The following is a 13949-nucleotide window of genomic DNA, read 5'->3' on the forward strand; positions in this document are numbered from 1 at the left end:
TGATTTTTCGGTAGAAAAGGGTTGATGGATTGTGTAAATTTCTGACACTCCAAAATCTGCTTTGCTACGAAGTTATCAATGGCAGTATAGAAAGTTCGTTCCTAACCCATTCTGGGCAGAGCCCTTTAAATCTTACTCCTTCCAGCGAATGGTGGATTTTCTCTGGATGCTTCAGTTTCCTCCCTGTATCAAAACACTTAAATTTGGCCAAATATTCTCATGTTGGACCCTTTTTTAAGTCCTGAGCTCCACTAAAGATTTCTGGGATACATGAATACCGTGGTTGTTTTTTCACAGGCCGTATGTGGGAATCTAATCGGATGTCTGTGTGCCCATGCACTCGTGCGCCAACTGCCGTCTCAACGGCTTGCTTGCGCGCACCTGTGTGTGTGTGTGTCTGCACGCACGTGTGTGTGTGTGTGAAGCAGTGCGGAGGGCAGCCACGCCTCGGGTCAGGGCAACGGACGCGACCCCCAGGCACTGGCCAAGGCGGTTCAGGTCCACCAGGACACGCTGCGCACCATGTACTTCGCCTGAGTTCGCCGGACAGATGCACGGCCGGCCGGACAGACAGATTGACGGCCCCAGCGCAGGCAGGGAGGAGAGAAAAGGGGATGAGAACTCCCATCCCCATTGCCTTTTGCTGCAATTGCTGCCCACCGGAAAGAAGGTTTAGGGGGGCCAGGGTGTGTGATATTACCTCCTGTTGGCTTTAAGAATAAAATCTTTACGGTAAACCATAAAGAAAATAATGGTAATAAGAAACACACACACACACATCCTTTACCTTAATCCATTGCCTTGAGCTGCGGTCGAATGAACAGGGATTGGGTTGCTGGCACGGGGAGGGGGGGGCAGCGCAAGCTGAGATTCGGTGTTCGGCTCTGGGGCGGTGATGAGTGGAGTCCTCTGCTCGCACCTGACCTCCTTTACCTGCAGAATGGAAGATGGGGGTACCTCATCTCCCATTGTCCCACTTCCACAAAGCAAGCCATAGGCAGGGGGAGGGGGCCAGGTGACAACCACACGGCACCACCGCCCCTACGCGATTTAGGCTTTGACAGAGCCTAGAGCATTGTATTTAATAAACTTAACGAGCCAAATGCCCCCCCCCCCCCTTTTAACCTACACTCTGGCCAGACTATTCCCCATTCGAACACTGTGTATGGTAGAACATAATTTTAATATATATATTTTATTTTTTATCTTATTTTAAGAAAAAATACACAATGCAACTTGAACGAGTGGCACACGCTCCGGTGCCCTTAGTTTGCGAGTAGCATCAATATTGAGCGCATGGAGAAAATAAATCGTTTTGAAAGGGGGGGGAATGTGCTCCGTTACAAATGAGGTTGTTTTACCACTTAAAGCCTCCGCCCCACCCCCTCGCTTCCCTAAACCTCCGCACGGGCAGGGTACTGTGATTCATCAGGGTCTTCACCGGCTTGGCTTTTTTGCTGTACAGAGAAAAAAAAGAGTTGGAGAAAGATGTAAAAATGCATTGTGCTTGTAACTTCCTCATTTTGCTACTCTTTTCCGTGGTGTGCAGTGTGGCCTTGCCATGAACGCATGCTCTTAGTTTACAGCCCGCTTCAGGTGGGGTTTGGCTAGAAGTTAAATTTAATGAAATATAAAACCGTTAACAAAAATATGACACTGTACAACGACGTGACACATGTTGCGTGAAAAAAGAAAAAGCACACTTTTGCTTAATTCTCCAAAACTTGCACTTGATCTCGCTTTTAGCTAGTCAACTTCAGAATCTGGTGGTAAAAGATGGGTCATGTTTTTGTGTTTGTGGTTATAGCTTAGGTACCAGTTATTGTAAACCATTGTGAAGTACATGCAAGTGGTGTTTATCGGGCAAGAAAATGAGGCTATTTCAAACGAGCGTGGCCGGTTATCACCGTTCGTACTTTGACGGATCTTGTTTACCCATTGACCTTTCACTGGTCACGTGCCGAGTGCGCGTGCGGAGTGCGCGCAGGGCAAAAATAACGAAGTGGGGGGGTGCATTGATGAATTTGGATGAGGCTGAATTGGTACTGGAGGTAGAGTAGTTTTCACTTTGAGATGCAAGTGATGATTATGCTGGTGCTTGAGAGAGAATTAAGGATGTGCTTATTGAATGGACCGAGGTATCGGTGATGCAGAATTGCTAGTTTGTAAAAGAAAGAATTAAACGAGAATAACAAAAAAATATTTCTATAATGAGTTGCATGTTAAAGCTTATTCCATTTAGTGCATATGTCCAGCGTATTGTCTTCTTAATGACAGTTTCTAAGTCCTTTCTGAATACTGAGCACCAAATCATTCCTTGAGCCTTGTTCCCACCAGCAGTATACTAATGATAACTAAAGAAATCATCAAAACCCATACTGGAAATCGAGTTTATCTAGAAATCTTCAATTTCTGACAGCTGAAGGTGTTTGTACTGCACAGCAATTACACCACAAGGTGAATGGAACGCTCGGGAAGTTGCGCAACCGAGGAACTGTGGAGGGAGAGGCAAATTGGGGGGGGGGGGGTGGGGGGTGTTTAGAGCTCATGTTGAGCATGGTGTTACAGCCCTGTACCTTAGAAAAACTTAGCAATATCTTGAAGGAGTTAACGGGTACTCTTCATTGTTTTTGGCGCGTCGCAATAATTACGACTGAGGTGCACACACCGTAACTAGGAAGGATTCATTGCGTAGCGGCTGAAATGACAGCAAGGTGGCAGATGTACAGAGATTGAGAGCTGGCAGCAGGGAAAAAAACGGAGAGTCCTGCAAATTGACGAAATTGGCTTATGTGATTTGAGCTTAAATATTCATTGCACTCCTGTTAAAACGAAAAAAAACCAATGGTATGTATCATGGACTTAGATCTTTTTTGCACTGTCTAACGGTGGAAGCAGGAGTTTTTTTTCCAATAATCAACAGATGAACATTGACAATGATATCCTTTCCTATATTGAAGTAAATCTTGTGGCTTGTCCTGATGCCCTTTCAAATTTGGCATCTTGCTCTGATACATCTACTTCCTTGTTTCCATTTGTTAACCCTATTAACTTTTAATTTCAGGCTGTATATTATTTTCTATCATTAAATGCACTAACTATCAATATTATTGAACAACCATATAACCAGCCTTAATTAAACTGCTTTCAAAATGGTAAAGGAACAGTTTGTCCGTGTCCATACCATAATGAATTCACTCGATTATCCAAACGCTTCCTTACTGGCTTAGAGAGTTAAGGCTTCCACTCCAGAGACCATGCATCATGCAATTCGATTCAAATCTAAACTCAAATTCTAAATGCAATACAAGCAGGAGTGTTCTTTTTCAAGCGTTTGATTGTTTGTACTGCCTACAAAGAGATTAGTTTACAAAAATAAAAGTTGTTGGACGTCAATAAATCATGCATGAGGTCGTGGGTTCGATCCTGACCCTGTGACGCATGTATATTTCGAGTTTGCATGTCCTCCCCATGGTCACATGGATTTTTCTCCAGGTCCTTCGGCTATTCCTTCCACGTGATAAGCCAATTTTTTGAGCTATCATTTGTGGCCTGGTCACTTTTGGAAAAGAGCTCTCGCTCACAATGGGCCTTGGTAAAATAAAACAATGAAATTTTAGTTGACTGCAAGTTTGTCTTGAGAACAAGCAGACATCACCACAGATCCACGTGCTAGAACATTTCATCACACGGCAATATGCCAGTACATTTTTGACAAACGAAGGTCTGCTGTGATTAGCCTTGCTAACATCTCACTGCTGTGGCCCAAATGGTTAACCTTAAAGCATAACGTACCGTGTGGGTGAGATGGTGCAAATCCAATCCATGGAGATGCAGTCTTATGGCGGATTAGTTCCCTGTTGATACAGTTGGGAAAACTCGGATCTAAACGCATTTGGAAATCTTAATTAAGAGTAATTATCCAGTCCAAATACACATACTCATCGAGAGTCGTCTGCCTGGGGTGCTTTTGTTCATCCAAAATAAATTAGAAGATCATGAAGTTCAATCCAGCGAGGGTGTGTGCTAGAGCGGCATGCAGTATTAAAGGGTCTTGCTTGGAACAAGGAAAGCACGTACAATCTACTTTGCGAGACCCAAACCAACCCACTGCTTTATCGTGCATTACCAACTTAAAAAGTAGGCACCAAAAAAGGTGGTAGCAGTACCATTGAAAAGAGTGTAAATGTTTCCATTTGTGTTATTGCCATAATTTATTTTTCCGTTTCCAAAAGACGACAGATCAACGAAACTGCGATACATTTTTCAGCGACTTTCTCAAGTTTCAACTTTACTACAACTTTCAATCACAATAGCGAATATAAACAAGAAAAGTGGCGAAATACAATATTTCTCGTGTCGAGCTACCTCATTGAATTACGTTTATTTTGAATCGTGCATTGCGGGATGCCAAGAAAGTAACAAGTGCTGTTTACACGCAAGAAATCAATTCCTTTTATGATTGTGAGCAATTATGCTAGCTGTCTTTGGTACAGGGCTGTACACTGGGTGACACTGCAAGTGGTGTTTGCAGTGTGCGTTATCATTTTATAAAACGGGGCTCCATACGATGGCGAGGCATGGGCAGAAGCGAAGGGTTTCTACGCGCAGCATATTGAGCGCGCAAAGTCTGTTCATTTGCGGCACTCCATTGAGAATTGGGGGGGTGCGGTGAAATCTGGTGCTGTGGTACGGGCAAGTTGAGGCTCATTGTCTTGCTTCCTTGCACCCGTTCGGTAAGAACCTATACTACTGAAGGTTTTGGAAAGGTGTGCAGGGCAGATTTTGTTTAGAGCTCGTCGTATAGTGTTTTCTATACATGCCTTAAACCTGGGTCAAAAGCAACTGATTTTAAAAAAAAAATGCCTCTCCGTGTGTATCGATGTAACACTATGTACAGTCGGTGTGTGACGTACGCTTTTCTGTAATGCTGCACTTTTGTACTTCTCAAAATTGCAAACCTATTTATTTTTAATTGTATCTCGTGAGCCAAGCCGCGTGTGGCCCTGATGTCAAGCCCTGAATGCTGCACAAAATACTGGCCAAGTGTATCGCATGAATCTGTAGCGTAACGAGGTGTATGTTTGGCTCGTGCGCGTGTGCGCGTGCGTGGAAATGTCGTTCGTTTGCTCGCTGCCGTGCGCGCGTGTGCACCCGTTCCCAGTGGCTGTGGGGAGCACCGTCGGCTTTCCGGTCGGCAAGAGGAGCGCTCTCACAGTAATGCAAGGCTGGACAAGCACACGGACGAGTTTGCGCTATACTGGCGAACCTTTATTGTGAGAGCAAAGTTTTTACGAATGGGGGGGGTGGGGGGGCGGGGTGGGTGGGTGGGAAAGAAAAAAAACAGCATCGATCTTCATCTCCGTTATCCGTTCGTCGTATTCTGTTTGCAGGGATACCTTCCTCAACCAATCACGTAATAGCACACTTGTTCGGTGCAACATTTCCTGATGGACTGCGTTGTTTTAAAAGTCATCCCCAGAACTAAGTTCCGTGTAAACACAAATGCAAACCTTGTTCCTGTTACCTCTCTCCCAATTGCCACTTGCTTACCAACTGCCAGGTCGGGTCCTTGATGAATTTGACAGCCCCTAGGTATCTTGTTTTGGGGATAAAAATTGTCCTCTTAAAGTCCTGCAAGTGGTCATCGCTGCCTGCAGTTCGAGGATATCGGCTCAAATGCACGTTTCCTCGTATGATTGTGACCTAGAACAATGGCTATGTGGTTATGCAAATTGTCTAAAAATCAAGGGCTAATTGGTCTTCGGTATAGTATTCGTAGGCAAGGATGATTTTATTTTTTAAGTTCAAGGTAACCTGGTTTTGCTGCTTTTCAAGTGAAAAGTGTTCATACTCGGATTGTGTACGCACACTCACTTTGACTCCAATGAAGATTCGCCATTATGTGAATGTAATATCTTATTTATACACGACGTACATTGAGAATGAGTGTACAACCAGGCAGCTGGCAGAGGAAATAACTACCGGTATATTGTATTCCATATTGAAGGGTGCAGGATGTGCTACTATTTACGTGGTACTAAACTAAAAAATTGTATTTTATATTGGCGTAGGTCACACACAACAAGCGTTCAGCGAAATATCTTTTGTAACGAATTAAACATGCTTTCAATTAACGCTGTGATTTGCTATGCTGAACAGAGGAAAGAAAAAACAGAAAATCTAAGCAGTTAAGCTGGGTGTTTCGTAACATTGCATTCATTCAGAACAAATTGCGTAAATGCAAACATTTTCCTAAATGTTAGGTTTGCAATTTGTGATTCCCCGCCCCTCTGGTATTGTGCGGCGACGATTATTTTTTTTGTTCTGTTATCTCATCGCATTTCTTTCTTTTCAGTAAGTTGACACAAAAACAGCAGAGAGCCAATGAAGTCAGTATTTTTGTTGGAGTTTTGTTTTTTTATTTCATTACCGAGTTGTCGAATTGTATTCGATGCACGACGGCGGAACCGGTGCCGTTGGGGGTGGGGGGGTTTCTTTCTCTGCTCGCCCCAAAATGTAAAACCTTGTCAAAGTGCCTTTTTGTCAATACTTTGACTAATTCCGTTGACAGACCGTTCTTGCTACACAACGAGGTTCCCCAAGCGTTTCTTCATCGGAGCTTGCAGCCATTGTCGGGGATGGAGAGTCGTGTTGTAGCAAGCAGGGTGCGTTTGGAGAAATGAGAGAGAAATGATACGTGATGGGTTCAGCCAGATTGGGACGGTGGGAAGACAAAAATGGTGCCATATTGTGTTTACCAACAGAAGCAGAAAATAATTTGTAATATGCAATAGATGATTTAAGAAATAAAAAAACAAAAAAGCAAACAAAAAGAAACTTTGAATAAGTAAAGTTAAATAAATACTTTAAAGCCAGCTTTGTTTTAACGTATTGTATTCGCAGGTAGCTGCTGATGCTGCTGGTGTGTATGTCGTGGGTCCGATCTAAAACAGGCACGGCGAGGCTGGGGCTGCTTTCACGCAGTAGCGGGGACAGTTTTTCGTCTTGTGATATTTCACTGAATGTGCAATAACTCCGAAGCGACTATTTTTGCAAAACAAAAGTTTAGGGGAAAAGAAGAAAAAATGAAAAAAAAAGTTACATAAAGTACCTCTAGAATCGACCAAGAACACAACTTCCATTACTATTATCGCAGTGGTGTCGCTGCACACTTGATTCGGGGGGGCTGACGCAGCATGTTGCATTCATTTCACGTTGACCATTGCTTCTCCGTCTCGTTATATTAAACAAACAAACAAAAATATACCTTTTAAGCGGCGATGGTTTTTTTTTTATTTGCTCACTCATGGCACAATGTAAAAATGCATCCACCTTTCGGCTATTGCTTGCCCTGATATCTTGACAACGTGTGTGCACTTAAGTTGACGACAAACAATTTCAACTGAAGTCTACGATATCAACAGCTGTTAAAAAGTATTCCTTGTGTATCAAACAAAAAAAGCCTATACACTATGCCAACGACAAGTCGCGCATTATTTCGCTCAGTTTTTAATTGCATGTTATAGACTTACTTGACACTTTAACAGGTCAGCTGACGTATACATTACTGTAGCGATGCACTTAGTACTGTGTTAAGATGTATGAGGTGTGTTTCTATATATGGTTACATTCCTATGCCGACTATAATGCACTATATGGACAAGTACTGTACAAGCAATAGGAAAATATACAGCCTGAGACGGGTTAAACAAAAGGCATGGATTGCAAAGCTTGTCTGTGGCCGTTCCAGATTGGACTGTTGCTTTTTTTTGCCAGGGTTTGCCAGGCGGTGTGCGTGGTGTTTACCGCCGAGGGTACACTCAATAAGGCCAATTCACATTTTACTGCAATGCCATTTGGTTTCGCTATTACAGACTCGTGTAAAAAGCCACTGCTCACAGCCGATCTCAAAAGCTCCCGGTCATTCACGGTCGTCCAGGCTCTTCGCTATTTAAGTCTAACATCGGCAGGTCCCATTCACTCGTGTACTCGCCGGATGGCAGTTGATTTGTTAATTGCAATAATATTACATAATATTAACACAATTAATAATATTACGTTGTTCTCGGTCTGGTAGTTGCTGGACAGTAACAAAAAAAAACTGGACCACGTCTTTTTTTGGGTCGGGGTGGCATAAATACTGGAGTTGAGAACTTATCGCAATATTAATTCCTGGCATGTGTATGGGCTTGTATTTGCAGGTAACAAATCATGACATGTTACTTAATGGTTTCCTCAAGAAGCAATGGTGTCAAAAAAAGAGTAAATTAAAATCAATCAACATTTTGGCAGATAGTGCTTTTTTGGTAATTTCCAAATGCCAGTCATTGGGATTGAATCTAGTCCAGCTTACCAAGCAAATCCAGCAGCTGGCAATGTCGTTCGTGCATTCTTTCTGAGCAACCAAGCTTGGCTACTGGACAAGACGTATACCAAAGACTATCTCATCAGCCGAGCCTATCTACTAAAATGTTTGTTAATGCAGACAAGCAACTCCAGGCCTTATACGCTGGACAAAGGTCCACCTTTTGTATGTGATTCACTGTCCTCCATTCACTTGTGAATTCGATACATTCAGCGAATTGGTTGATTCGGAAAGGCAGACTTTTGGCCTGCGACGCTTGGAATTGTCCACACACCTGTGATGCAATTTTTTCAAATTCATAATTTCCTTACATATGTTACTTATAAAGGTGCCATTGTTTTTCATTATATACCATATAAATGTGTGTGTGTGTGTATTTATATAAACGTGACAATGGCCTGCATATCAAACTGTCCCCTTCTCGCGCGCGCGCGCGCGTGTGGGGACACCACAGCCACTCTCAGCATGTCATTGGGCTCGTTACACCAACACTTTCGTTTGAGGCCAACGCACAAACTTGACGTGAAAGGCGTGGGTACTTGATTTCGCTACCAAAACACCACTGCAATCGGTTGTCTTTTTGGTCTTTCAAATTTGGGACTTTTTGGTGCATTTGTCGCTTTACTTTTATTACATCAATGCGCTTTGGCTCGATGCGATTCACTGTCGGTGGCTTGCACAACCTACTAGTTTTAAGCTGGCGAGTAAAAAAAAACCCTACAAGATTCCTTCCCCTATATTGGCAGCAATGTAGGAATGGGGGTGCGGGGGTTGAGTAAAACAAATAAAAACGGGAGAGAGGTGTGAAAGCGGCAGGTCATTGAATGCCGCAGCAAGGAAAACAAGTGTATGGACTTTTCGCCACGGTGAACTCAGATGCTCAGCGTTCCACGTCTTGATTTGTTTGCAGGCCCGATAACATCGATTCCTTTATCCGTCGTAACTTGTGTGGGAAGGCTTTGTGACAGCCCCGTGTACTTTTATTAACAAATGCATGGTGTGACGTCCGCCTGCGTCCACCGCTACCCCAGAGGTGGTACAAGATGAATCCGTTTTAGACTTTGCACAATGTCATCAGGTTATTCTCTACAAATAATATACAGCATATCTTGACATTTTAGTGTATATCGGAGCTGTTTGTAATAAGATTTAAGAAACACAACATAGAACATGCCATTATTTACTGAAAAGCTTCATGTTTTTTTGGGTAGATTTACGTACTATAATTGTTTCTTTCATTTACTATAATTATTGTAGTGCCTAGAGGTGCTTTTTTTATTTCCTCGGGTGTGCAAGGAAGCCTGCGTGCGTGGTAATGATCACTGCTAGGGAACAATTGGCGGGAGAGACTTGGTTGTACACAGTTGTGATAACGCTGCTGCTCAACATTTCGCCAGTTTCGGAGAAAGGGGGGGGGGGGTGTTCATTGGGTAGGGGAATTTCTGACCATTGTCTCCCTGGGGTGGGTGGGTGGGGGGCTATGTTGTTTTCTGTGTGTTATTCTAGAGCGGGTGTTGTATAAAAATGCACCGCCTCACACTGTGTTTTTACATGTGACCAAGCTCTCTATCTTACTGGTGCTGTTTACTGCCAGTTTGCTTAATATACGTCTGTCAGTGAAAAGAAAAAACAACTTTTATTATGATTAATTTTTTTTTGTTGAATTCCCAAAACATTTTTATGAACTGGACCATCATTGTGCTGAGCAAAAATGAAACTAAACCCGTACTTTTTTTGTTAGCTGACGCTAATCAATATTCTTTTTTTACCTTTATTTTTTGGTTTCTGTTAAATATTTTTGGCTTTTTTTTGTTGGCTCGCTCCCACTTTCTGCTAAATGTGTCCTTTTAAGCTGTATTGATATATTATAAATATATTTAAAGTTGTTTGCTTTACCATTGTTTCAGTATGATGATGATGCTGCCATTGTATAGGGCATTATGGGCTACGTTGGAGTGTTGAACTGCGAACCGGCCCCTGACGCCGGGCTTGCAAACAACTGCGCGTTCACGCTCTAATAAATGTGACCCCGTTTCCGTTCATTATTATTTTGTTTTACTTCCCCCCCCCCCGCCCCCCCCTTATGTTCCTTAATACATTTGCAGTGCATCCCTAACCCATGCCTCCCCGTGTCTGAATGTTTGTTTCCGGTGTGGTCAGGCTTGCATGTGAAATTGGCGTGTTTTTCCACAAGGGGTAGTTGTGCGTGTGTGTGAGCGGTAGTGTAGCGATTTGCACGCTGCGCTATGAACCCGTCGACCCGAGTTCCAATTCCCGCTCCCTCGTGTGCCGTTCCGGCCTTCATAGGTCCTCGCTAACAGCATTTGCCAGAACAGTCTGTTAAGGCTGTATGGGGAATCTTTTTAATGAACAGTAGGGGTGGGGGGCAGAGCTGGTTCATCTGTCAGTCATCACAGTCAACCCATGGCACCTGGGTCTGTGCCGGGAACGGTCAGCGAGGCTTCGAAACTTCACGTGGTCTCTGCACCTGGCCTGGCACAGGCGCCGTGGTGACATCGTCACTTAATGACGAATGGCTGGTAGTGGTTTTTTTAAAGCAAGTTTGTTGTTGAAGGGGCATCCACGTAGATAATTGTACTGCGCACTCCTGCGTTTAATACCTAAAGCAATGTGTCGCTATATTAAGAAACAATACACACATTGTTGAATGAGACTTTTGCGAAGTCTCTTCATAATATATTGCTTATAACAAATGAGAGTCTGTTAAGACTGCAAGTAATTTGTTATTTTACAAGGAGAATCCGTGTGGACACGTTGAAGGAGTGCTCGTGACTGCAGGAATTCATATTCTTTGGGTCTTTCGGTTAAGTCACGTAGATAGGTTAAAATTAATACAAATTAAATAAACAAACTACGACGTTTTGATTTAAAGCTTTTGTGACTGCAGGGATTCATATTCTTGGTTCTTTCGGTAAAGTCACGTAGAAGGGAAACAATAAAGTAATACAAATATAAAACAATACAATTCTCACGACGTTTCGATTGCAACACAAGCAATCATCAGGTGTGAAAACCACAGCAAGAAAATTTGAGAACCGCCACTTTTTTCAAAATTTATTGCTGTGGCTTTCACACCTGATGACGATTGCTTGTGTTGCAATCGAAACGTCGTGAGAATTTTATTGTTTTATATTATTTTATTGTTTCCCTTCTACGTGACTTTACCGAAAGAACCAAGGATCTAAACTACGACGTTTCGTTCACAACGCAAGCGATCGTCATCAGGAGGAAAAAAGATGACGATCGCTTGTGTTGTGATCGAAACGTAGTTTTTTTGTTTATTTTATTTTTATTCATTTTAACCTATATACGTGACTTTACCGACAGACCAAAATAATAATCATTGCTCCTCTTTGTGGCGTTTTTGCAGGCACTTGAGCGGCTTTCCACATGAAGCACTGAACTCCACATTGGATGCGTGGTCAGACTCGGGATGATTTCCAGCAGGAGTCTTAACGCGTGCCACAACTTGTGGGTTTTATCACTCATCCGTATGCGATCCACTCTCCCGACCATCGCATTCATCGTTAACACTGCTTTAAAAAAACCGTAAGAGGTTGACGTTTCAGGCAGTTACCTTTTTTCAGAGGAGCCATGCAAATTGGGCCTTTCCGCTATGACCATTGCTATAAAAAAGGTCAGCATATTTGGTCACTGTTGTAAGGCAATGTTAATGACATAAATAATATATTATTTTATAATATTTTTTTATTATGTTTTATTTTATGTTTATTTTTTTTATTTTTTTTATTTCCATTCTACGTGACTTTACCGAAAGAACCAAGAAGATGAATCCCTGCAGTCACAAAAGCTTTAAATCGAAATCTGCCAACGTTCCCTTTAATTTGTTGGATGCACTTCTGCGTGATAGGGCTTGGCTGTGTTTTTTAAGGTCAAGGTCTGAAGCACGTGTCATCATCTGTTCACGTCACAAAACGGTTCGACCACTCGTCGTGCATGATGTGCATTCATGTGCACGTCGCGGTGCAGCCGTGAGCCCACGGCTTGTGGGTTGTCCCACCTGTGCAGGTACGCCGCGCCAGCATGTCGCGTCGGACCGTTGCATACCTGTGCTACATTTACCTCGACGCCACCATCCACGCAGCAGAAGCCAGATTGAACTTCGCATTTTTGGTGAGTCGTGCCCCCGTGGAATGGCAGTTGAAATTCTGGGCCCGCATTTGTTAGGAATGTGAAATGCCATATTCATCGTCATCGCCTGTCCAAGGCAGGTACAAAAAAAAGAGCACCACTTAGTTTTAAAGAACTGTATCGGTTCCCATTTCGATACAATGATCCTGCCGCGTGAACGTGGAATTTCCACCATCGGCTCAGTAGAGATAAGCAGAGGTACAACACCTGAGAAAAAACATATCCTGTTTCCCAATTGCTAAAGTATTAGTTAATATTTGCTCTGAGTGCCAAAGTTATTAATAGTGGTATCAGACCTCAATAGATAGTTGTTTCGTTGGTGACTTTCCATTGGTTCAACGTTTTGAAATTAGTTAAGTCAATGTCACATATTAAACCATAGGCACAACTATCTGAACATTAAAATGTTTCAATTTAGAAGTCGGAGGTATGACTCCACTTAAACCTTATTATCTTCTATTGTTTATTCAAAAGTAAATAGGGACACGTTTATTCAGTCCAGTCCTCGCTCCCTGGTCTAAAGTGGGGGAAATTATGACGCTACAAATCTGTCAAATGAAATTTCAAAACCTTTATTTGGATAACCAACTTATCCGCTTAAAAACATTTCTACGACTTTATTACCCTCAATATGCCTGTTCTTTGAAGTGGTGGTGGGTGGGTGGGGGTGGTGTTGGGGGTGGTGGGGGTGGGTGGTGGTGGTGGGGGGGTGGTTTTGGGGGGTGGTGGTGGGTGGTGTTGGAGGGGGTGGTGGGGGGGTGGTGGGGGGTGGGGGTGGTGGATGGTGGGTGGTGTTGCGGGGGGGGATGGTGGTTGTGGTTGGCGGGGTGGGGGGTGGTGGTTATATTTTTTTACCAGAGCTTAGCCGAGCAAAAGCTCCGGGCGGGGACAAGGAATCCCCTCCCTGTGACCGGAGCGACAACAGACGCCCGCCCGCCCGCCAGTGCCACGAGTGGGTGCAGGTCGGGCTGGATCGCTCCGCCTCGCTACACAAAAGCAGCAGCAGAAGGAGGGGGAAGGCGGCCGTCATCATCATCATCACCACCAGCAGCAGCAGCATCATCACCGGTGTCGTGTTGTCGTCAGCTTCCCGTGCGGAGACAGAGAAACGCTTCGCAAAAGCATTGCGGCGGCAGCAGCGTTGTTTTTTTAAATGTTGGAATTCGTCATCGGAACACAGACGTGATGGGGACTGCGTGAGATGCCATACAGCGGCGTTGTCTTACACAGTGAGGCCCGCGGTTGAATTTGCTGCTGCTGCTGCTGTTGTTTATCTACGGGGAGGTGAGTGTTTTTTTTCCTTTCATCATTGTCGTGTGAATGCAGCACAAGCGCGCCTGTTAAATAGCACGCACTTAGCACACGCGTGTGTACAGGATACAACGTGTGCCTGCTGTGGTGTCTTGTC

The 13949-nt window shown here is 43.7% G+C and overlaps 2 protein-coding genes across 7 annotated transcripts in view; both read left to right on the forward strand.

Moving 5' to 3' along the window:
* LOC144724966 (protein argonaute-2-like) overlaps positions 1 to 4140 on the forward strand; it is a 35700-nt gene extending 31560 nt beyond the window's left edge. For 3 of the 5 annotated variants that reach the window (XM_078604324.1, XM_078604327.1, XM_078604326.1), the window contains exon 19: positions 426 to 4140. In XM_078604324.1, coding sequence (XP_078460450.1) covers positions 426 to 537 — 112 coding nt within the window. In that variant the 3' untranslated portion in view covers positions 538 to 4140. The remainder of the gene's footprint in view (positions 1 to 425) is intronic. The other 2 variants (XM_078604325.1, XM_078604328.1) reach the window with 1 other exon arrangement.
* Positions 4141 to 13439: 9299 nt separating this feature from the next.
* The window catches only part of LOC144724967 (nuclear receptor coactivator 7-like), a 65390-nt gene continuing 64880 nt past the window's right edge, over positions 13440 to 13949 (forward strand). For both annotated transcript variants that reach the window (XM_078604329.1, XM_078604331.1), the window contains exon 1: positions 13440 to 13825. The gene's annotated coding sequence lies outside the window, so the exon portion shown is untranslated. The remainder of the gene's footprint in view (positions 13826 to 13949) is intronic.

The sequence above is a fragment of the Lampetra planeri genome, chromosome 22 (genome assembly GCF_965212315.1).
Source record: "Lampetra planeri chromosome 22, kcLamPlan1.2.h2, whole genome shotgun sequence".
NCBI lineage: Eukaryota > Metazoa > Chordata > Hyperoartia > Petromyzontiformes > Petromyzontidae > Lampetra > Lampetra planeri.